General features: G+C 39.0%; 1 protein-coding gene across 2 annotated transcripts in view; it reads right to left on the minus strand.

Moving 5' to 3' along the window:
• Positions 1-1,543: 1,543 nt before the first annotated feature.
• Positions 1,544-24,681, minus strand: part of NR4A3 (nuclear receptor subfamily 4 group A member 3) — a 31,504-nt gene continuing 8,366 nt past the window's right edge. For both annotated transcript variants that reach the window (XM_030265859.4, XM_072924450.1), the window contains 5 exons: positions 24,146-24,275; positions 23,017-23,189; positions 17,461-17,660; positions 16,107-16,285; positions 1,544-6,700 (listed from right to left, as the gene is read on the minus strand). In XM_030265859.4, coding sequence (XP_030121719.4) covers positions 6,438-6,700; positions 16,107-16,285; positions 17,461-17,660; positions 23,017-23,189; positions 24,146-24,275 — 945 coding nt within the window. In that variant the 3' untranslated portion in view covers positions 1,544-6,437. The remainder of the gene's footprint in view (positions 6,701-16,106; positions 16,286-17,460; positions 17,661-23,016; positions 23,190-24,145; positions 24,276-24,681) is intronic.

Consider the following 24,681-nt stretch of genomic DNA (forward strand, 5'->3'; position numbering starts at 1 on the left):
GGCTTCCTGGCCTGTGTCAGGACAAGGAGGCCAGCAGGACCAGAGGAGAGATCATCCCTGCGTACTTGGCACTGGTGAGGCTGCACCTAAATCCCAAGTTCACTTTTGGGCTCCTCAGAACAAGAATGATATTGAGGTGCTGGACTGAGTCTGGAGGAGGGCAATGGAGCTGGTGAAGGGTCTGGATGTGAAGTGCTTCAAGCAGTGGCTGAGGGAGCTGGGATTGTTTGGGGAGAAAACAATGCTCAGAGGTGATCTTATCGCTCTCTACAACTGCCTGAAAGGAGAGTGTAGCCAGGCAGGGATCAGTCTGTTCTCCCAGGTAACAAGTGACAGGACAAGAAGAAATGGACTCAGGTTGTGCCAGGGAAGGTATAGATTGGATATTAGGAAAAAAAATTTTCACTGAAAGGATTGTCAAGCACTTAAATGGGCTGTCCATTCCAAGTGATATCCAAGTGATAGAGCCACTGCCTCTGAGGTATTTAAAAGGCATGTAGATGTGGCACCTAGGGACATGGCTTTTTCATGGACTTGGCAGTGATAGGTTAACTGTTGGACTCAATGATCTTAGAGGTCTTTTACAGCCTAAATGTTTCGATGATTCTATGAAAACATTAAACAATGTGGAAAAAACGCCTTTTTCCCCCCGTGGTTTTGTCTTTGGCATGACTTCAGAACCTTGTACTATTTGAGTAGTTTCACTATACACACATAAGGATCTTGCCATATACAGAACATCATTTATATCTGTGCTGTGGTTTAACCCCATCAGGCAGCTCAGCCCCACACAGCCACTTGCTCACTCCCCATTGGCAGGCTGGGAGACAGAATCAGAAGAGAAAAAGGGAGAAAACTCTTGGGTTTCTCCCAGCAATAGAGACAGGTTAATAGAGAAAGCAAAAGCTGCACATGCGAGCAAAGCAAAACAAGGAATTAATTCATCCCTTCCCGTGGGCATGAGCCAGGACAGCAGGCCTCTATCATGGTTGGGACTTGGGAAGACATGCCACCACTCTGAATGTCCCCACCAGCCTTCTTCTTTCCCATTTTTATTGCTGAGCATGATGTGTACAGTATGGAAAATCCCTTGGGTCAGTTGGAGATACTGTCTCAGCTGTGTCCCCTCCCAACTTCTTGGGTACCCCCAGCTTTTATGGCTGGCAGGGTGGGCAGCAAAAAGAGGCTCGGCTCTGTGTAAGCTCTGCTCGGCAGTAACAAAAACATCTCTTTGTTACCAACACTGCTTCCAGCACAAATCCAAAGGAAAGCCCCACACCAGCTACTGTGACAAAAATTTACTGTCTCAACCAAAACCAGTGTAAAGTGGAATCCCATGCTTCTTTATAAAGAAAATCCTTGGTTTTGTGGGGTAAGGTCAGAATCTTTGCCTCAGTTGACTTTCACAGCCATATAACCATTTCAAGTATTTAAACTCCTTCTGTAATCAAATGCAGCCAGAACATTCCATATTATGAATATGAACATAAAGGTGACTAAAGCTAAAAAGAAAACAGAATAAAATTTGCTGTAAGTGTTTCCATTTGGTAAACAAGTTTCTTTTACTTTTATTTGACAAATCACCGCATTGGTAATACTCACAAACGCAAGTCTGGAATACAATTCTCAAATATGTCCTCTGCTGCTAAATATTTGATTAACTGGCATCCCATTTATTCAATTAATACATCAATGGTTTGGCATTTTAAAAAGTTCATCCTTTTTGTCCATTAGTAATTATTATTTAATCCATATATTGCAATATTCCCAATGGTTGGCTTCATTAATTTAATAAAGGACAGATAAGTATTTGTTTTCTAAATACTACCTGGTTTGGTTGAGAAAACATATGATTGACCACGATTTTGAATAGTCTCATGGATGACTTCATAAGCAGGGTAAGAAAGGTCAATTTGAATACCTGGGTTATTTTGAATTTGTCGATGTTTTTATCATGATTTTATAATTTAATACAGTGGCAGCATAATGGAAAGAAAAGGAAAGCTAAATAAGAGCATTCACTGGACACTAGCTCAGCAAACAGAAGGTTTTATTCCCAACTCCGAGATGCTGTATGGCCAAGTTGGCATTCTCCTATTTCTTCGTATTTTATCTGTTTGGACTGGAGCTTCTCCTGGGTGGGCACCGGAGGTGCTAATTAGCATAGGTAGCAAAATGAGGTCCTGATCTCTATTGTGGCCTCTAGGTGTTGCTATAATACAAATAATTAATCAAAAGACATGTTTCAGTGTCCTCAGAGGGTGTTGCCAATTTTTCCCAGAACCACGCTTAATTTTATACAATTAAACCCCTCTCTCTCCCTCTTCTCGACAGCATAACTGAAATTTTAGCTTTGTATATTGGGCAAATGAACATGAATGTGAAAAGTAAAAATAGGAAAGCTGTAGAAAGAGATTGACTCACCTCTAGTGAAAGTTCCTCATTTTTGGGTGCCTTTGTGATAGTCTCTTGTCCAAGGGTGGTTGCTACTAGAGGAACCTGCTCATATATTCCTGACTCAGCCCAGCCTTCCACTGCCAAAATCAACCATTGGACATCACATCCCTTAGCAAGGCCTCTGGTGCTGATATGGTTTAGGGGTATAAGCACACAAGGCACAATAAAGACACAAGTGCAGGTTAGATCAGGACATAGACCTGTTCTCATGTCTGAGGACACGAGGCCTTAAAATAGTTACAAACTGAGATACTTGTAAGTTTAGTAAGGATAAACTTTGTCTTGTAGGGTAAAAGTTCAGAGCCTGGTGTGGCTGGATCTCAAGATCTGCATATATTGCTCAAGAGGGAGCTAATATGCAAAACTCATTATTATTATTAACAATGTTAAGATTCATAGTTTAAATTTTAAAAATATGGCATAGAAAAAAAAAAACAAACCACAGAAAATAATTTGGAAGAGTTAGCACAACCTTTTGTTTTGTCACATTTCCAAGGAAGGGGCTGCCAATCCTGCAGCCCAGCACAGCACATCATTAGATGCCATCTCCAGCCGAGCAACTCCTGCGGAACAGCCCTCGTGGAGGTGTGCCGGAGCCATCGGCACTCACGGCAATGCCCGGAATAGTGGCAGATGCCTCTCAAAACGGCATTTGTTGGAAATGCATTTGTAGCCAAACAGTTTTGCTGGCAGGGGATAAGCGATCCCTCCTGCAAAGCAATGGCACAGTAAAGAAAGGAGCTGGATGCACATTTGAAGAAAATGATGCAGGTGCCTGCTGGAGCGATGCCTTAGCAGGATTTATGTATTAGCAAAGGGGCTGAATATGGAATGGGAGCTCTGTCACCTCTCTGGCCAGACATAGGTGCTATGAGCCCTGTAGCCAACCAGTCCTGTCTCTGCAGCTTCATCAGCTCTGGATTAACAGCTATAGTCCCTTTTTGTCATGGAGGAGAAATACAGTGAGGGGTGAATAGTCTCTCTGCTCTGGTCTACATGTGGTTCAACCTCTGGGACAACCATGGTCCAGCTCTCAATATCTAATTGAGATTGCATAACCAGATACTGCAGGCATATATTTATGTAAAAGCTATTTTAATCAAAAGACTAGCCATTAAATTGCCAGTGTTCTTAAGCATGCTTCACCAATTTTTCCACTTTTAAGACTCAAGTAGACAATTTTTTTAATGTTTTATAAATGATAAAAAATTCACATCAGATTTTAACAGAATTAAGCATACTTATTCAACACACATGGGGCCTCTGAAAAAAATGTTATTCAATTTAATAATTTTAATTTACATTGTATATGTACATGAGCATTTCTTTCAACCCACAGGTTAACACCACAAAAAAAAAAAAAAAAAGAAATAAAAAAGAAAGAAAGTACTGTGGTTAGCTGAGTGAAGAAACTCTTGAGACACTGTTGTCTGAAATAAAAGCAAGGCACTCTCCCTTAACACCTGATATATTCCTGAATTCTGCCTAGACAAAGGCATGTTCACACTGAGAGAGCTCTAAGAATAGTCGTAGATTTATTCTGCATTAACTCTTTCTTTTACCACTGCGACAGGTCACCGGTTGTACTCTAGGATGAATCAGTGTATTGAAGTTGACATGAAGGACAATTGCACAGATGATGGGATTTGGGAGAGTATCACAGCTAAGACTATCTATGGAAGACTGGAGGACACAGACTACGTGAAATCTCACACGGGGCTCTCAACCTGCTTCCTCCCACTCACATTCCACTTAATAAATAAACCTTGCTCAACAAAAAAGCAATTTTACTGTACTATGCTGATTTGCTTCAAAATCCTTGATACGGGCACACTCACAAAAAAGCTCCTGCAAGCCCTTGTTTGGCTGGTGCTCAGCACCTGGCAGGATTTGTCCTTAGATAAAAGTAATTTCTCAAGGGACCTTGTGTCTTACACAAGGAGACAAAAGCAAACATTCTTTTTTTGGATTTTATGTCTGTATGTTTTTGTATGCGCACATGTGTGTGAGTGTATATATATATATGTATATATATATATATTTAGTATATACAAAAGCAAATTCAGTCAAAATATATTTGTCTTGCTGGTCAGGCTTGTTACAGCAACCTACAAGAAACATTAGCTTCTCTGATATTTAATTATGCTATTATGTTTGCACATAAGCTTAAAAGTCAATACAAAAAGCAATAATTCTCCAAATATTATCTGCAGGTAAACCAGAAATATTAACTATAGTGATTAGAAGTCTGTTTCCCTATTGACACTACTATAAATCTTGATATAAGAATAATTTTTTCATAAAAGCACATCCAAACATAGTAAGTGATAAAATACCAGATTACTTTTTGAAAACCATACAGTGACTTGATATCTGGGTTATCCTTTGCAGCAATTAGGCAATTCATTTGGCATCTGTTTGATTGTATAATTTAATTTCCATATAAACAGCATAGTTTAAAAAAAGACAAAAGCTAGAATGTTTAAAGCTAACAAAAGATACAGTGACATCAGGTTGACATTCAAAAATTTCTTTAGCAAAATGACCAACAAAATTTTGACTTAATACAGTGCATATAAAGTTTTTTAGAACTGAACTTTTTAAATATTATTTGAATTTACCAAAACATGAGCAAGATTTTAATATCAAAGTGCTAAACAGTACTGCCTTAGAAGTCACTGCAAATAAACTGTAAAATAACTCTGCTTGTGATTTGACAGATATTTTATATACAAATGGTTAATAAAAAGACACGCGCACACACACACGCACACAAATATAGGTATATACATATATATACATACACATTATATATATGTATATAGTTTTCCAACTGGTGTATCTGAGTCAGTGTGAACACCCCATTTAATTATCATGTGTAACAGGGTTCCCATGAGCTGGCAGTCATTGCAATAAATACAGGCAAAGCCATTACAATATACCATGCATACAAACATTTATACAAATAAAGACACTATGCAACAAATTATCTCATATTAATATGGCATCAACAGTATAAACATACAAAAAGGAGTACGAACACGGAATGTTTAAACGCAGCCCACTATATCCTTCCTAGCACTTACATTCATACTATTTTACAAGACTTGCTTGTTCTTGAAAACCATCTTCTGTCTGTTTACTAACAAGTTGCTTGTGTTAGAAGTCTAGAACTGAACTATCCCTGATACTGACCCTGTATGCTCCAATCACTACTTACTCGGGTTTCCTTAGCTAAGGAACAACTGAGCCACAATTGCTCCCGTGTCTTCCACATACATTTGTCAATAAGTCACGCTACATGGAATCAAGTTTGGAAAACTCTGTCAGGTAAGTTAGTGCATGTAATTTTCTCCCTTGATTTCTTCTGTTTGTTTTCCTAATAAAATAAATTAGTTAATAAACGAGACTTAGTAAGACAGCACTTTAAAAAATTGCACTTGAACATGGGAGCTAACAGCCATTGTCATTTTGCTATATTTGATTTGTATGAAATGCTTAATTGAATGTACTTTGCTAAAAAAGTGAATTTTTGTTTAGATTGTGCTGATGTATGTGCCCTTGATGCAGGAAGTATGCTAAAGGTATCCTCACAAAACACATACTACCCTGGCAAACAACAATTTGCTGTTCTTTCAAACACAGCTTCTACAATTTTACTCCTCATAGACCATGAGGTGTTAAACAACAGATTTAAAACAGTCATGTTAACCTTTTACTGCTGCTGGGATAGCATTGTCCAAAAGTGCCATATTAGCCATTTAAAAAACCCAAATCACACAAAAAAAACAAAGAACACAACCCCAAACCAGTAAGCCAGTAAGTTTCAGGCCTCAGGTTGTAAGGACAAAGCGCCAGAAAAGACCTCATGTTAGACTCGGAGCGGCTTTTCTGTTAAGTGAGGGCAGAAATGTTAGCTGTAAGTCACGATCCATTTGCCTGCTCTGGCGGGCGTTTGCCTCTCGGAGGGGTGGTTTGACTCAGAAGGGTAAGGTGTCCAGAAACAGCCTGTCGATGATGGAAGGGGCTGGCACCAAATCTTCCAGTTTCAGGTAAAAGATGCGCTGCAGTCCCAGTGTGCAGAGAGAACGCAAGTCAGCCAGAACACCCAGTACCTTCGGCTCTGCAGACTCGAGTGGTTGTCCTTTGTTTTGGCAACTGAAAGTTAAGTGATCTTTCAAACTGCTTGTGATCTTGTTGCATAGCTCTTCCACTTTCTTTGGTTCTTTTAATCCATGTCGTTCTGCAAAGCCAGAGGGAAAAATCACATCAGCATCCCTATCACAAATGGAGAGAATGCGTTTTCTTGGGTGTAACCCAGGTGCATGCTCTGGAACTCAGAGCAAAAAGTGTTCTGAGAGTGTAGATTTCTCAGAACAGCTGGGGTTACATGGAGTCAGTTAACCTTTTTGCCACACAAAATAAGAGAGAGCAAGTGCCCTTTTCTCTTTATCTACTAAAACAGGTGACAGAGATGCTCAGTTATGATTGAAATTCTGGTACAAGGAATCCAAGCATCCTGCGTATCTGACATAATTTTCATGATATGAGGCAGAATTAATTGGGTGATTTTGCAGCAAAACCATCACAGGAGGTGTTTTGGAGATTTCCGTGCTTCCCCACCAGTTGTGAATGCTCAATAACTATGGCAACCATTATTTATTCAGTGAATTCAAGTGGCGATCAATATCCTTAGCTAGCTCCATCAGCGCCCGGCCTAGAATTCCACCAGGAATTTGCAGACACTCTTATAAGAAACTAAAGGCACCTTACTATCCTTTGTTATTTTGATCAGCTGCTGTTTTTTAGTTTATTCATCTTTAAAAGCTCGAAGATAAAAGAAGCCTGGAAGTTAACTATTTTGCTTTGAGTGAGCAATGCCTGAACAGCTGCCATGCTATCCATCACAAAAACCTCAGCACTCCTAAAAGGAAGGAGAGCTGGGGTTTATTCCCCTTCAAATATCTTTTAAAAATACTATACTAATGTTAAATGCATTCACAGTTTTCTAAGCATAAGTAGAATCAATCAGATTTGTGATTCGCTAAAAGCAGACTTTTTACAGGGGAAAGAATCCTATGTTGTTTGCTTAGTGGATGAACTAAAGTAACAGAACAAAAAAAAAAAATCAGAAAAAAAATCTCAAATTTGTGGTGTTTTCATTTGCCTCTGACTGAAATACACATGTAAGTAAGAAATGGCTTCACAGAAAAGTCATAATAATTTACACATGAAATAGAATTGTGCCAGATATGGCAATCAAAAAAAATGCAGGTTATATTAAGTCAATTAGATATATAAAACAGTGACAGCAGTGGATAAGGAGAAATGTGGCAGTTCTTGTGTTTGATGCTTTTGAAGTCATCTCCTTCCCTGGGCCTCTCTCCCATCCCAGGCAAACAGCAGCCACATTGTGCCCATTGTCCCCAAGTCTTGTTCCTCCATGCCAGGAGGAGCAAGCAATAGACATGTCCTCTGTTTGTCCCTTAAGGAACAGTGAAAAGAGTACTGCTCTCTTTACTTCCAGAAGTAGGAGTAATGCCTGCAGCAGGCGCAGTGGTGCCTTGCCCAGTCCTGTGTATAAAAACTCCTTGCTCTCCACCTGTTTTGGCTTAGATCCTCTTTAAAAACCAATAAAACAAGCAGGATTCAATGAGGGCAGTCAGAAATGCAAAGGTCTGGTTTTCCACTGATATTCACCCATTTTACACTTTTTTTCAACTGTATTTACTTACGCAGAGTTAGCTCCTGAATATACTGGTTTGGGATCAGAATCAGAGAGCTGTGCAGACATGGACATCTCTGTCCAGAAGCTACTGTGCACACTCATTTAAGTACTATCAATCTGCCCTGTTGTTTCAAAGCAACACTTATCCAGCCAGTGACATCTGCTTCAGACATCATTTCCACCTTGCAGGAATTAAAAACCCTAGGTATCCTAAGTGCCTTGTTTACATTAAAACATGAGAAGTCAATGAATATTTAAAGCTTTTCCAGTAAATGGTGTATAGTGTAATTACGTAAGCATTAACTATACAGGTCACTGAGAGTAAATACTTAGACAGATTCTGCCATTAAAAATCTTGGCAGATAAATATTTTATACAGGTTGGAAAAGCTGTAGGGCCTTTTTTTTTTTTTTTTTTTTTTTTTTACCACTAGCCTACTGAGAGAAACTGCAGGACATTAAATTAATCTTACAATCTTTGAAGAGTGCCCATCTTTTAATCTATTTTGTTTCCTAGCTGTGTAAGTGAAGATATTTTTATAGATGTAGGGAACTGGAATACTAGAATGGATCCAAGACCCAACTACAAATTAGCAGAGCACATTTTCAAACCACTGCCTCAGTAGGTGTATACCTTGCTACAGAGTATGAAAAATTATCTCTGTCTCTGGAGCATGCCGCTACTTTGTTAGCATTTCCAGCCGGAACTAAACAGCTTGCCTCCCACTGACAAGTTCAGAAGGTTTCATGAAAAAATCATGTCTTTTGTGAATAGCCATGAAATGTACAAGGCAAAACACTATGTGTGCAAAGATTATCATATTAGTAGCCTTACTTTACATAACAAAATCATGGAAATTCAGAATTAAGAGATACTCTGTCCTTAAAGTCTGGGGCTACAATATTAAAGCAGTCCCTGATAAACCATATTGTCTTCCCCTGAGTGAATTGCCATACAATGACCTTTTCTACTTGTAAATCTCCAAAAGGGTTAATTCCTCATGCCTGGAGCTGCCTCTAGGGGTTTTAGTCTTAAACTCCTAAGGCATCCATAGAAAGTCAAAGCCATCTATTCGAAAGGACACCGCATAGACCGGCACTGCCACTGCAGTCTCTGGTGGTAGAACACAACTACTTTCTGAAGAACACACTCATCTAAGAATAGGCTCCTCTCCTTGGTAGACTTGAGGCATCTAGGGCCTAATTAACTCAAAGATTTAGACTGAACAGGGGTCAAATAACAGGAGATACATTTTCTTGCCTTTTTCACACGCCCCGTTCTGTTTGCACAAAGATAGTGCACAGTCTTTCTTATCCAACCTAAAGGGAGCAGCACGAGGCCCCTGTGCTAAGGGTGTACAGTGGCACTGAAGCCAAGGGCCTCATTCTCTGTCTTCCACAGGATGGTCTCATCCACATGGGAATGATAAGGCCAAGATTTTTCCCAAGAAGTACAGCTGGCCAAAATAGATAGGTTTTCTTTAACTGATTGAGGAGATGTGTAAATATTATCGTAGTCAGACGTTCTTATAATGACAGAGGCACGTGTAAAGTTAATACAGGATTTCTCAGCCTCTAACAAAGCAAGATTATGTTTTAGGATATCATTGATTTTTGTGAGAAAAATCGTGATTTATGGCAAAAATGCTGTCAAAATGACTCATTACAAGTCTTACGTCTAAACCTCTGCAAACTTAGCTTATCCTGGTAAACTGAACACAGCAGTTTTTTCCATCTCTTTCCTTTTCCCGGGAAGCTGAATGTGGTTTTGTGCTATCATTACACTGATTGGCAAAAACTCAACAAGAAGAAAGCAAAGACCCTAACCTCTAACCTGAGGTAGATCATGCCAGGGTCAGGCAGACTGAGCACCATATTTACAGAAAATGCCTCTCAGAGACCTTGGGCTCTGCACTCTGTGTCACAGGGTATCACTTTTAGTCTCAATTAATTCTGAGGTATCCAGAATGATCCAGAATGACACACAGGATGAACACTGCAGCCTTAAAATAGGCCTCTTGATTTTCTTGGTTTCAATATAGTTATGTGATTTTCTCTTCCCCCTTCACATTTCTCTTCCTCTTCTATAACTCAAATAAGCACAAGGCTCAGTTGCCTACAGCTTTCTTGTGCACACACTGCTACACAGGAATATTGGAAGTGGGCAGATCCAAGAGTCTCCTTTCCTGTTGCAGTCTGGCCCACATTTATCCTGCCTAGCTCTCAGACACTTCACAAGGGTCCCCAACCTTGGTGCACAGACCTCACAAACTCTTCCTAACATCAGTGTAAAGATGGGCATTTTTAGAAGATTATTACAATTTTAGGTGCATGAATCATCTTCTGGAAGTGCCCTGTATTCTCCATCAGGTGTGCAAGGTACCTGAAGCCAGGTGAGATGAGTGGCCACACAGAATACCATAGTTTGCTCCCTCTTTTATGGAAACCACAATACAACACAGAAATTGCTGGTTGCTGTAGAAGCAAAGAGTTCTTGTCTCAACAAAGAGGTGGGAGTGAAAAAGGAGGAGTGAGTACTTTACTTTGACGCTGACAGTATTTCCCTCAGCTAAGTGGCAGGGGGAAGGCAGACAATGCAATCTGGAGGGTTTTTTTTTTTATAACTAGCTCTCCTACACTCCTCCAGTCTGCCACCTGCTTGTATGTAGACCCAGCACATGAAGCACCCACTCCAGAGGATATCCTGGCAAGAGGACTGAAGGAGATCTGCTGCTGAAGAGTAGGTAAGTTTCAATTCCATTGGGAGGTTGGACAAAGTCATGTTCAGAAGGAACTGCAGCATACTCATACTCTTTTTAGCCACACTGGTCTCATCACTGTTTCTTGGTATGACTGATGGTGCTAAAAATTGTGTTTGTAAACTGGAACAGAAAGCCCAACAGCAGGAAGACAAACACAAACTCCTAATTAATTGAAACCTCACAATATTCTTCAGTGGTCTGGTGCCAGTCTAACAAAGCATTAGGAGTGTGAATAAGCCAAATATATACAGTGGTTCTGGGCTGGTCTGTAACACACTTAAAATAAAACATATGGTGAAAGAGCTTGGCTGAATGAGGGCTAGCATGCTCTGTATTCAGCAACATCCCACTGAGAGTGTCAAGTGGGCAAAATAATAATGGTTTGATGTGGATAGAGAAAGGAAGGGGCAGAGAGGAAAACATAATCAACAAGAAGAATAAGAAAGAGAAAACACTAGCAGTTCTAGAGCGGACAAAAATTTGAGGCTGAATTAGAATGTGCCCTTCAGATGATCTGTACTGAATTCTCAGTCTTTCTATTTTCACTCTGATTGAATAAAACTAACAAATGGTCATTTGGGAAGTTTAGGAAGCATTTTCAAGGACAGGCTGAGTTAGTATCTGCTCTACTCTGCAAAGCTGCATCCTCAACCCTTCCTAGTCCATCATGGAGTGACTGTGCAGGAACGCTTGTGATCCATGAACACTCTAAACTCATAGAAATCCTCTGTGTGGAATTAACAACTTGACCCAAGATGACCAGCATTTTCTTTCCATGTTGGTGCTCTTCTTTAGCTCATTAGATGCTGCATACCAACAGAATAAGTGATCTAAAGGAGAACATGACAGAGATAATTTTTTTTACATTCATAGGCTTGTAAGGTGAGTGTCATGTGCTGTTTCCCACTTACATTCTTCTGGGTGATGCTTAGAGCAACACTCATATGCTGTGGAGGAAGTTGTGTCCAGCCTTTCTAAACCAACTAAAGGAAGTAAAAAAAGAGAAGAGAGACAGAGAGAGGAAGATCCTAAAGGAGCACCTTACAGTAAAAAGATGTGTTTTGGCATGACAAAGTTCTAAGTTAACTGTTTGCAAGCCCCCACAGTAAAGATGCAATTTCCTTCATTCTGGGTGCTCTTTTAAGCTGATGTCTTATCTGAGAGGACCTGAAAATTCATCAGCAATCTGACATAATGCTTTTCCTTATAGGCAACATACCACAGATTTCCAGGACACATAAAAGAGATAGAAAAAGCAAAAAATACATGGACTTTCTAATGGAAAATATTGTACAAAAATTAGTTTTACCCAAAGCAAGCAATGTAGGTAACGACACTGAAAAGAAAAGAATGACCTACATGCCTATATGCATCCTGTGCTGTCATCTGCAGCTGTGGTTAGGAGAGAACATGGAGCTTTGTGGCTCCAAACAAGTCAGCAGGGTTAATTGAAGGTCACTGCAACTACTGGAGCTGTTACTGGGGAGACAATTTGACATCCCAAACTGAAGGAACAGCCTTCAGTATATCTTAGGACACTGGGACCAGTGGAATGTCTTTTAGTCTCCAACACTGAATTTTACATTTATTCCCTCTTCCTTCGCTGGGAGACATATATTAGTTGTCCCTGTCACTCTTGAAGAACACAGGCAGAATATGTGAAAGAGAGTAGTGACTCCTCTTACTCTTCTCCCTCAGCAAAATTGCCAAAGATTGGTAGTATTTAAGAAGGTTTGCTTTCCAAGCACACATCTTTGTTTGGGCTTAGGACAGCACTCATTAAATCAAGAAGAATTAACAGGTCATTATTCTCAGAAGGAATTTTATCTGGAAAGACAATTCTTGAATTTAATGCTACCTAAATTGCTGCACAGTATTAAAACAGGCTATGACTACTACAGACCACAGGACTGTTATCTTGGGGTTGGTTTTTTGTTTGCTTGTTTTTTTATTTGTTTGGGGTTTTTGTTTGTTTCATTTTGATTAAGCCATCAAATAGCCATTAGCTATTTATGTGATAATCAAGAAAATTTTGTTCAAGGCAGCATTCTGGTTTTGCAGTGTTGTTTCTAAAGGCAAACAACTAGAAAGCTTTCTCACTCCTTATTTTGAAGCAGATTATCAATGAAATAGATATCCACCTGGAACAAGGGAGAACCACGGTCAGATTCCCTTCCTGTTGGAATCAGACCAGAGATAGGGCCTTGGGTGTCCCTCTGACCACCAGCTTGTCCACAAATCATCAGACACAACAGCCATTCTGTGGCCTGTGAAATATATCAAGTTGCCTAAGACAAAAGACAGTGGTACTCAATAGTTGGATATCCTATGTTCCTGGGAAAGGTTGCTCTTCCTTGGTCTGACCCACAGAAAGGGCTTGAAGTAGAGTTTGCCAACTACCCATTGCTTCCAACAATCCATTACAGAAGAAAAGGATGTCTTCCCTGGAGATAAAGAAGGGCACCTAAACCACCCATCTAAATCTAAGCCAAGCCTCAAAACAATGTTTAAAATTTTTCAACATTTCAGATTCTTCAGGTTTCATCTTTGCAAATCTTCTCTTTATTATTTTTTCTCTTTTGGTGTGACTAGCTGAAAACCATCACATGGCCTGTCATACTCAAACTGAAGGGAGGAGACAAGAAGCCTTTTCTTGTGGGATCTCAAGCTTTTCCTGAACAAAAAATTCCAATACACTAGCTAGAATCACCTGATTTCCTCTTACATGTTTTATTTTTAATATTGTTCATCATTATACAATGCTATCCATTTTCAGGTGACCAAATTTCTGGCTGAGTCCCTGAGTTAGCTAACTGCCCTTGGATATCTGAAACCTGTGAATATAAGTCACTAGAACTTTGGTCTAATTTAGATCACATGAAAATACATGCTGTCCTTGGACAAAATCAGCAGAGATATACCAGCCTCACGAAATAAAAGAATAAGCAGAAAACAACATTAATTTTAAATACCATCTTACACAGGAGAAAAAAAATCAAGAGAAGGTTGACAAACAGAGAAAAATCTTAAAGCTTCTGAACAGAAATGGAACAGAAATTGTCTCCTTTTAAAGGCAACAATTACTTCCATTTGTTTAGAAACTTTGAGAAGACAAGCACAATATAGCAAACTCTTGGAAGTGCTGTGATCAAGGAAAGGAAGAAACATGGGATATATGCAATTAAAACCTATTTCTACTTATCCTAAGGTGAACTGAGCCAGCCACTGGACAACACTGTCTCCTTATGTAAAGGGCAAAGAAGCATGCTTAACTGAACAAATGACCACTTTAAAACAGAAAATGGGTTTGTAAGGGCGGTAAGTTTTCCTCCTATACATTTGCTTTTGCTACATTCACGTAACTTGCTGGGAATCCTGTTCATCAACCTGCAGACTCTCAGCCTCCAGGAGGATAATCAAGAACGTACTACCTATGGCTACCTAAAAAAGACATATCTCATATATAGTAAGTCATCTAAATCACTCATATATATATATATATATATATATATATATATATATATATATATACACATATATATAAAAACATATATGCCTGTATATAAATATAGAGAGAGAGGGACAGCACCTGCCCTTGATTTAGTTATATAAATGCATATACATACATAAATACATTATGTATGTATGTAAGTATGCACACACATACACATATATGTAGGTGTTTATAGTACATATATGTAAGTAGGTGTGAACATATGCCACTGCATGTATATATGCAGGAGAAAAAAAAAAAATGGGAAAGTTCTTTCTGAATTTAACATACCACTCATTTTGATAACTTTTTTTACAGAGTAAAGCAGCTCCAATGAGTTATTCTGATCTTAAATGTTTTATCAAAGAAACCAGAGCCTGGATCTTAAAGTACCCTTTTCAACTGCAGAAGAAATTAACAGAAATTAAAAAAAAAAAATGAAAATACTTAAGAAACAAAGAGCTACATACATACAGTAACCCTTCACCAAAATGCAGGAAGGCAGCGTACTGTGCAAACTCTGAACCCAGAATCTTGGCCCCACAAATATTAGCAGGAATTGGCCAATTTTACTTTTTTATTTCTGTCATTTTATCTCAGGGTTGCCCTGACATCACTCCCATCCCAGGTAAAATGAAGACTGGTGTTGTTGGGACCACTGCCTGCATAGTGCATGCCTGAAATGCAGAAGGAAATCAATATCTATCCCAGTGGAGCTTATAAGCATCCCTGGGAAGATCCAGCTCAGGGTACACTGAAGCACCATGTCACACTGATGACATGGTTGCACTGTTAAACTGTTATCAGTTTTTCTGATATGAGTGTGAGGCTCTTTGAGGAGATGACTCCTCCTCCAAATTCTGCTCTGTGGTTGTCAGACACACTTTCTCCCAACTCCTTCTGCTGCATCAGCCGTGACTCTTCTATTGCAAGATGCCCAAGGTATGCTGGGCTTTATTGTTTCAGGAATGCAAAAATTACACCTTAAAAGGTTATCTTCCCCTATCTTGTACTTACTGGACAGATTTGGCAGATTCTGACATTAGTTTCCTGCTGTTCACCCCAGCAAGCAGAAAGGGTCATACAGTCACATGCACACCCAAAAGCTTTTGTACAACTGCAGAATGTGACTTTTTTCTCATAATTCACTGATTTTCCTCTCTCAGAAAAGCAGTACATGGAATACCTAGGCTAGCCTGGCTACCAAATGCAGCCTGCCTGCCCTCATGGAGCACTCTTTCTGGTCTAGCTATCTTGCTGAGAGATGAGCTATGCTAGCTGTACAGCTTCTAGGTCTCAAGCTGTCTTGATATTACTATTCCTACACTGAAGACCTAGCTCTGGTAATTTCAGTAAGATTTTTTTTATGGGACTTCAGCAGGTATCTTGAATATTTTTGTAGGAGCTACACAATTTGCTTGGAAGCAGTTTGCTTTTTAGAGACTGCTCCAAGAAAACAATGAAGCTGCAAAGAAATAGTTAGATTACATTTTAAGAGAGGTGTCTGACAGCCTAATGCTAATCCACAATTTCAATATGGTCATGCTAGTGCTTAAAACTCATAATTACTTCACCTTGAATATAGTTAAATCAACTGAAATTGCTTGAATCTACAATAAAGCAAAGCACTGGAGTCTGAAGTTCTCTGTTAACAAAGAAGCACTTACCTGTAATCATAGTTAGAGCTGATAGACTTGCTAAGGCTGGGATATCAAGGTTAAGGCTCTTTAAGTTTAAGGAAAAGTCTTTAATAGAGTCGAGCCACTCCCCAAATCCACGAAGGCACTGAAGTCTATGAAGCACGAGTCCATTGCAGAATACAAACTTATCCTCAGCAGTATCAGACCTCAAATAAAAACAATTGAAAAAATTATAAATGTGTCTTCTACTTTACAGAAAAATGCATAACCAGTATTGAAGCTTCTGTCATTTAAAATCCAAGGCATATTATCCTGAGACATATGTGGGCATTCACGTTTGACAATATGTTTCTCCCTTGGGGCCAAAGTACAACAAACAAGCTTCTGTGATTGCTTACTTGGTAGAGTTATAAGCCTGAGGTTAGCTGCAGCATGTGGTGTAGACTGTCTAATTAGTTAAGATTTTAGTCCTGCCCAAAGGCATAAACAGAGAAGACATTTTGCATTAAATACTGTATGTTTGAACCAAAGGAATACTAAGTGAGTGCATTTTGACATACAAAACTAATAAAAAAAGATAGGTTCTGCAACTCTCAGCATTTACTTAGTATCATCTGCATTTTTCAGATTGTAAAAATTGTCAGGGAAAAAATAATGGAGAACACACACAGTAATGCAGGACAATGCACATAACTGCATAAAATCTTTTATATGAAAACCTGTACGCAAAAGAGAAATTACAGCCAAGCTCTCATCTTCTTCCCTCTCTATTACTAATATTTTTGTTAAAAAAACACATGAAAAGGTCATTTTCAACTTAAATAAACATGGGCATAACTGAAATCACCAGTCTGCAATTTTGCCAGTTCCTGAAAGTGGATTTGGTAGTGTCTTAGCTAGTACTAGACTGACAAAGCATCTCACTCTATTAAGTGACTTGGTATTAATAAGAAAACCAATCCGAACAAGATTTTAAATCTTCTTCATCCCTTCCAAAAACAGATGACAAAGGGAAAAGAGAAAAACTTTCATACTTGGAGTGCATTTCTATATTTCATACTTATGAGTACGAAGCAGACTTGCTCAAATAGTACCTGACAATCAATTTTGATTACTATGTAGGAGGAAATGGGACCGATCAAACAAAAGAAGCACATTAGTGACACCTATGATCTCTTTATAAATCACCTTCTTGATTTTTCCCGCAGTGTAAAACAAATTAAACACCATATCCTTTGTATGCAAACATTGCTGATTTTTTTGGCGCCTTTTTCTTGGTACAAATGACAATGTTCAAAGACAGTGCCATATTTATTCCTTAAAAATATTCAGATGGATGATTTTTCACATCATCTTAAGAGGAAATTAAATAAATAGTTACCTGATGGAGAGTCTTAGTACAAACAGCTCCAAAAAAGCTGATTCTATGAGTAATGTCTGATCTTCTTTTGGGAGGTCAGTAAATCCTGGGATTTTTTCTGCCCAGCCTCTAGTTATGTCAATGGAGGCAGTCAGAAGGTTATAGAACTGTTGTACATGTTCTGCATCTGTGCCTGCAGCAGCCTGATCAGTGGAACAGTACTAAAATGAAAGCCACAGAAAGCAAGGTTATATGCATTTAAGGGCATTCTGTGAAACATACAGCATTATTTGCCCAACAACATTTCCTTCTGTGGCAAAGCTGGTATTATTTATAAAGACATAAAAAGTAGGTCTACATCTACCTACTTATTTAGTTACCTACAGGCATTTTGCTATTCAGATAGATATTACAAAAATATTTCCATATGTATAGAAGTAATTTCAAATTTATAACTAAAATATAATATCACATTTTACAAGTACCTATATGCTATTAGTAAACAGAAATAGAAGGCTGGTGGGTAGGCTAATTTGCATCAGACTAGAAGAGGAACATTTGGCTTACTACAATGAAACACTTTTCCCATTGATGAATTTGTCTCAGTATGTCAGAAATGCAGATTTCTTCCGAAACCTCACAAAGTGCATTTTATCTGACAGTGATAGAGGCACATAAGATAAATCACATTTTATCTGACACATGCAGCATTGCTTCATTTGAATACAGAATTGGTTCAAAGTAAACCAGCTGCCCCATATCACCTCTTATCCTTCAAATTGAAGCATTTGAGGTTCAGCAGAACCTATTATCCTGCTTATGTGGCCATAACTCTTCCAGGCAACCATTTGACAGTCTCAGCTTGCTCAGCTTCCCTGTGACCCTCTGACAGCTCCCTCCCCACTATCTCCTACTTCATCACCAGTGGATCCCTGTCACTCCTTTGACACTGCTCTCCCTCTCTTGGCAGAATATAAAAACAGGGGCTTTTGTGGCTTAGTCCAATTCTGTGCTTGGAAAGTGCTGCTGTTTTTTTGAGCAGGTACTGAATAATGTGGCATTTATTGTAGTAACATCCTCATCATCAGACACCTGCTGGGTTATTTCTGGGAGAGACTTCATATCCACTCTCTCTTACGGGTTCAGCCACAGAAAGGCTGAGGTAGTCTCCACAGCTAAAAGAAGCCTGCATACCCTTTGGGAACAACTTCCCACATGCACTTAGGCTTGAGTCCATCAGCCCAAAGGCCACTCTAACAACTTTCCAAGCCAGAGTGGAAGCAGGAAAAAACTTTTCCCATCAGTAACAGTGGTCTGGCAGCCTGAGAGGACAATATTACAACCATGGACTGCAGGTATCACCTAAGTTGCTAACTGCCACCCAGAAGTCACCTCTGTGCAGCACGGAGAGATGGGGCAGCAAGCAGAACTTCTCAGGTAGCTGTCCTGTACTCTGCCTCTCCTGGCTGGAGCTGGTTGCTATTGGCAGGTAAGGGATGAAGTACACAATGTCAGAGTTGCTGACTGATGGGAGAACTACAGCAACCTTAGAGACCTCTGTCTGGGTCCTGGTACTAGCCCTCAGTGATTCTGTTCTGCTTACCCAACACTAACTGCATGAGTTTCTCACAGTGAGTTCCAGATCACATCCCTAATCAGCTAGTGAAACAGGTGCAATCCTTCTTATAAAGTTCATGCAGAGATAAATTTTGCCTCAGCTGCTCCAAAGGATCCTATGACATTGAGACAGGTAGAGGCCACAATACAGAGAAGATGGGGAGCAGCAGTAGAAAAAAACTGTATGCTGCATCATATTCATGTGTTCAGACCCCCACTTGAATGGAGCAGCTGAGGATGCTCAAGCAGCAAGAATCAACCACCCCTGGCACTGAACTGCAGCAAGATGCACACAGGTAATTAATGGGTAGAAAAAGACAATTTACTTTTTCAGAGACCACACATGCTCTGGACCTTCTAGAAGTGGCCATGCAGAGCAAGCCACAACAAGTGTGCATTTTGGCTCTGGGAGATGTGTTTTGCTACACACGTGGGCTGACCTATGCCTCTTTCTTACTACACAAGGAAATGAAAACAGGCTGATGGAAACTCCTGCCTCACAACAGGTACTGCTAAGCCAAGATATATTCTTGATCCTTTGAGCAGTAAAGAAGAAGGAAAACAAAAGGAAAAGAAAAAAGGTACTACCCATTCTGAATGGGTTCATTCTAAATACAACTCATCACAACTCAGTAATTATGCCAGGTGTTAATTTGTTCCCAATATTTATAAAACATTCCTTTGGCAAAAGTAAGGCAAAGCTTTCACATTTTCTAATGAAGCTGAATGCTGCATTATGTCATGTAACTGTGAATGTACAGTGTGGTATACCCCACGCTGGGCACTGAATCAAATTAAATGCATCTAAAAAAATTATAACCTCTATATTTTAGCATAGTCTATCCCACGAGAGCAATTTTAGAAGAAAGGTAAAAGATTACATGGAATTGTATAATTTTCAGCTGCTGCAATACGTCACTGCTCACTATAAAGTATTAGCACTTACAAAGAGTTGTTAAAATAAAATATTATTTACTTGTAACAGACTTCGGAGCATACAAGCAACAAACAATATGTATGTTTATGTTTCATGCAGCCAATTGTGGGGTTTTATCATGTTCATTTCATGGAGAAGTGATATTTGACCTAACTTGTGACCAAGACAGCTGGCAATCCTGCCCTTGGTCAGGAGGCCACAGGACGAAAGGGCTCCCTCCAATCTGCATTTCTAAACCTGCCCTATGCAAACTGGAGGCAAACCGGGAGAAAGACAAAAGACAAAGCTCTGCCCCCTTCCATTCCTCGGAGCGCCTTTGGGAATTAAATGAAATATGACTGTTACTTAAGGAGGGGGTTGCATGTGTAGCAAGAAACGTTAACTTGTATGTTATATCTGAAGAGATTTGGAAAGCCTGAGGTTGGGAAGCCCAATAGCACAACTTAGCTCTGCCCTTTGCCTGCTTTCATCAGTCCTTCATCAACGGCTACAGCTGCAAAAGCCTAACAATAACTTCTCTGCACAGACGAAAGCCTACACTCATTTTTCCAAAAGCCATGATATGTGCTTAATTTTGTGGACCAGGAAGGAGGGGATTATTGCCTAAACGCTGCACTCCTCCTCTGAAAAGGCAACATTTCTATTTACTCTTATTACTATTTTCTCTGTGAAAATGCAACACAGTAAAAATAGTAAACTGATTGGTGCCTACTCTGCATGAATAAGAATGGCAAGGGTCTGTTTCTCATCTCACTTCCTCAAAAGCATAAACTCAGGGAATTGTACCAGTAAACAGGTGTGAGACCAGACTACGGCCCTTGGCAATTGCCTTTTGAAACCAAGTACCTAAATATACCGCTGCTGTGGACTGGTAAGTTAAAACCAGTGCTAGATGAAAAGCAGCCATGTTCTGAACAGAACTGTTCCCAATGCTTTGGTGTAAAGTTTGTAGCTTATGTAATTTATTTTTGGTTTTGTTTTCTTCCTGGGTTGTTCTGTGTATGTGTGTGTGTGTCTACAGGGTTTTCTGAAGGGAAGGGATACACGCTTTTCTCTGAAACTTTTATCAGTAGTTTTAAGACAGTCAAGATATTACAGCTTGTAAACACAAAGACCGTGCTAAACATTAAGGTCGTATCTGCAGCAGTGTCAGGGCTGACTCCAAAGCCAGGTTTCCAGATCTGCCCATTTGTGGTGCTCAGCAGAGTCACAGCTGAATGTGCCAAAAGTTAGTCTTTACAGCTACATGATTATTCTTCATAGGAATATTTTAGCATTGCAGTGTGTTTATGGCATGTTTCATTAAATCCATTAAATTCAGTTAATTTTGCTCTTTACACAGCATTTGTTTTTTGACCTCCCCTAACTTATAAAAATAAGTATAAGGGTCTATGAAAAACATAAGACTCTACTAATTTCTTGTAGAATATTTTTGTTATTTCAGTACCACTGGGCATAACAGACTATTATATATTTTAGTGCAAAGAAAAACGTAGATATTAATATGTTCTAACATATAATCATACTTAATCTTTTAGCTACCAAGACTAAATTAATTTACTGTCAATCATATCCTCCCTGTAACATCCAACAAGTGTTCAACAATTAAATCTGTGTGTTGTTTTCTGTAAAAGATAAAGAATTACTGTAGGACAAAGAAAAAAGTCACATAAAAGTACATAATTTTTGTTCAGTTTTCTGTAAATGCAAAAGAACTTTATATCAATAAAGAAATACAACCTATGGCCTCTCGACTCTTGTAATTCTGTGGAACCCAGAAGATTTCTATCAAAGAGCACAGCTCGTCACACACCTTGATATTTGCAAAATGATCTCTGAGACATTCTGGGTAAGTTAAGGTACATGTAGATACGGCTAATACATTCTCCTCATAGTAAGTTGTCAGACACTGAACAGCTAGATTCTTGATAATGACTTGAAAAATAATATGATTTAATACTTCCAGATTAGTTTGAAGAAAATATGCTACAGCATGCATTAAATTGTTAAAAAAAAATATACATATATAAGTATAGTCTAAAATAGCATAATGTAATTTTTATATAATTGCAGTAAATATGCTTTAGGATCAAATATTACTTTAGCAACAAGTGATAAATGGCCAATGGAGTTCTTGTCTGAGTACAGCTGCTATTTTTAACAGTCTCAAATACAACCATATTTCTTTAAGGGGGAAGAATTTGATCTTGTTTTTCCATAGCTGTAGTTTTTTTCTTATCCTATATCAACGTGCCTAAAAATTGTATTTAACAAGCCATTTCAATGCTGTATTTTAATAACTCTTGAACATTTTTTTTCAGCTTTCAGAATATTCCATGAATATTTAAACTGTGACTATACTACATTAAAGAATAAGGTTACAAAAATATAGAATCTTTGGTAAAGCTTTGATGACTTTTCAGAATTTTAATGTTAAAAAGCTTGTTTTAAAAATGTGAGTTTTACTGAAGGAATATTTATGCTGGGGTATCCAAAGCATACCCTGTTCCCATTTAAATAATGGCAAAATTCCTATTGATTTCAACAGGAATGGTCTTTTCCATTCAGTGTCACACTCTGCAACCCTTCTATCTGAATATTAGGGAAGCGCTATTAAATTTTAGCCTTCAGAAAATGGAAGTTAAGATATTGGACATACAAGTACTGCTCCTGCTTAATCAATGACATCATAATTGATTGTGCTTCAGCACAGTCTTTTTGCAAGAAGAATGTTCTCTTTATCCATGCATCTTTGCTTTAACTCAGCCACTGAATATACTGCAGATTATTAGATTATTTTGTGATTGAGATCCTCACAATGAATAGTTACTAACACTAATACCTACTGCACTTCCTTTCCTCTCATTGTCCACCTATCACAAAAAGACAACGGCTGGCTGGGCCCATTTCTACCCTCATCCAAATTTCACACTTAATTTCATTTCGGCAAACCAGCTGGCAAGGGGAAACTCGCAAATCATTTCTGTGAGGAAAGCAAACAGGGAAAGAAAAGCGAGACATACTCTTGAATAGTCCAGCTCCCTGGGCGTGGAGTCGGTTAAAGCTCGAACGAGGGCATTCATCATGCTGATGGGAGGAGAGGGCGGGGAGGGCTGAGAGGGTTCTTGCTGTAAGGGGCTCTTTGGTTTGGAAGGCAGCCGACCTCTTCTCCCTTTCAGGCTGTCGGTACGGACAACTAGGTGAAAAAAATCCCAAGGGAATCAGTTGTGAAGGTTCCAGCAAATGATGGATCAGAATGAACACCCTGCTTTCCTTACAGTGGCCAGACCAGCAAAAATAAGAGTGTTCTCTAGTTTCAGCACATGCTCTTGATGCCTTTGATTGCAAAGGAACACAAATGGCACCAGAACTGTGTCAGACCTACGATCGTAAGCAGCAATGTAGCTGCTTAGTGAGAGCCCAGTTGTGTTCCTTTTGTCCATGCTTTGTTTGCAGCATGTCAGTGTGCCCGTGTACGTGTGCCCGTGACACCCCACTGCTGAAAACATGTGGAATGTGAAACACATATTTCCGTGTTTCTACTAGCAGTGTCCCTTTTAAATGGCAGAGGCTTTCATTCAAAGTAATTTTAGCTTTCTTGAAGCATTTGAAAAAATATGACCACACTCTATAGGTTATATTATCCATGTCAGTATTTGCAGTGGGACTGCTCACACAATATTACTCACACGCTTAAATATTTGCAGAATTGGGACTAATGAGTTGATCCTGTTTCCATTTAAATTAATTGCAAATTTACAATCAGCTTATGGGAATGAAACGAGATCCTACGTCAAAATGCACACAATCCAGTGCAGCCCCCAGTGAGATAACAAGGGGAAGCCAACAGCATTATCGAGCAATGTTCAAAGTTAATAAAGGAGACATTTTGGCCACTGTCAAATTATCCTCTTGTGACCTTGCTGTTCTTGAACTCTGGGGTCTATGGTCTAAATATGATAATAGGGGTGAAAAGCACAAAATCAATACATTACTACATAAATGCACATATTTTGGGGTAAGTTATGAATCTCATCACTGTCAAATTTATTGTAGAGACATCCATGCTGACATACACACACACAGAGACATGGATTCATAAAACATATGATATTTTAGTTTTCTGGGATCATAAATAGCCAGAGTCCTTACCTTCTTTAACCATGCCGACACTGAGACACTTCTGGAACCGGCAGTATTGGCATCTGTTACGACGTCTCTTGTCCACTGGGCAGTTTTTATTTGCCAGACAAACATATTTTGCATTTTTCTGAACTGTTCTCTGCGAAAATGCAACACAGTAAAAATAGTAAACTGATTGTTTCTTGAGCAGCTTAGAACCTGACAAAATGTGTTTTAATTACAACATGAAAAGTGACAGTGCAATTCATATAATTAGATAAAATTAATTTCCTAACACACTAGCCTGCAGGAAAAACAATTTTATTAGTGCTAGCTGCTGACAATGAAAATCATCTAGGATTTTTCTGAAGCAAGTCTCTGGAGACAGGCAACTTTGAATGATAAAATCATATCTGAAATTACCAGGTCATCACATCTACCTTTGGGGATTAGATTATCTCCGCTTTTAATATCCCTTTGGGAACAATTTTCTACTTGGTTCATTCCCTTGATTATTGCTGACCTTATTAAAATAAAATCAAAATGATCTGCAATGTACTTCTTTT

Source organism: Taeniopygia guttata, chromosome 2, assembly GCF_048771995.1.
Source record: "Taeniopygia guttata chromosome 2, bTaeGut7.mat, whole genome shotgun sequence".
Classification (NCBI taxonomy): Eukaryota; Metazoa; Chordata; class Aves; order Passeriformes; family Estrildidae; genus Taeniopygia; species Taeniopygia guttata.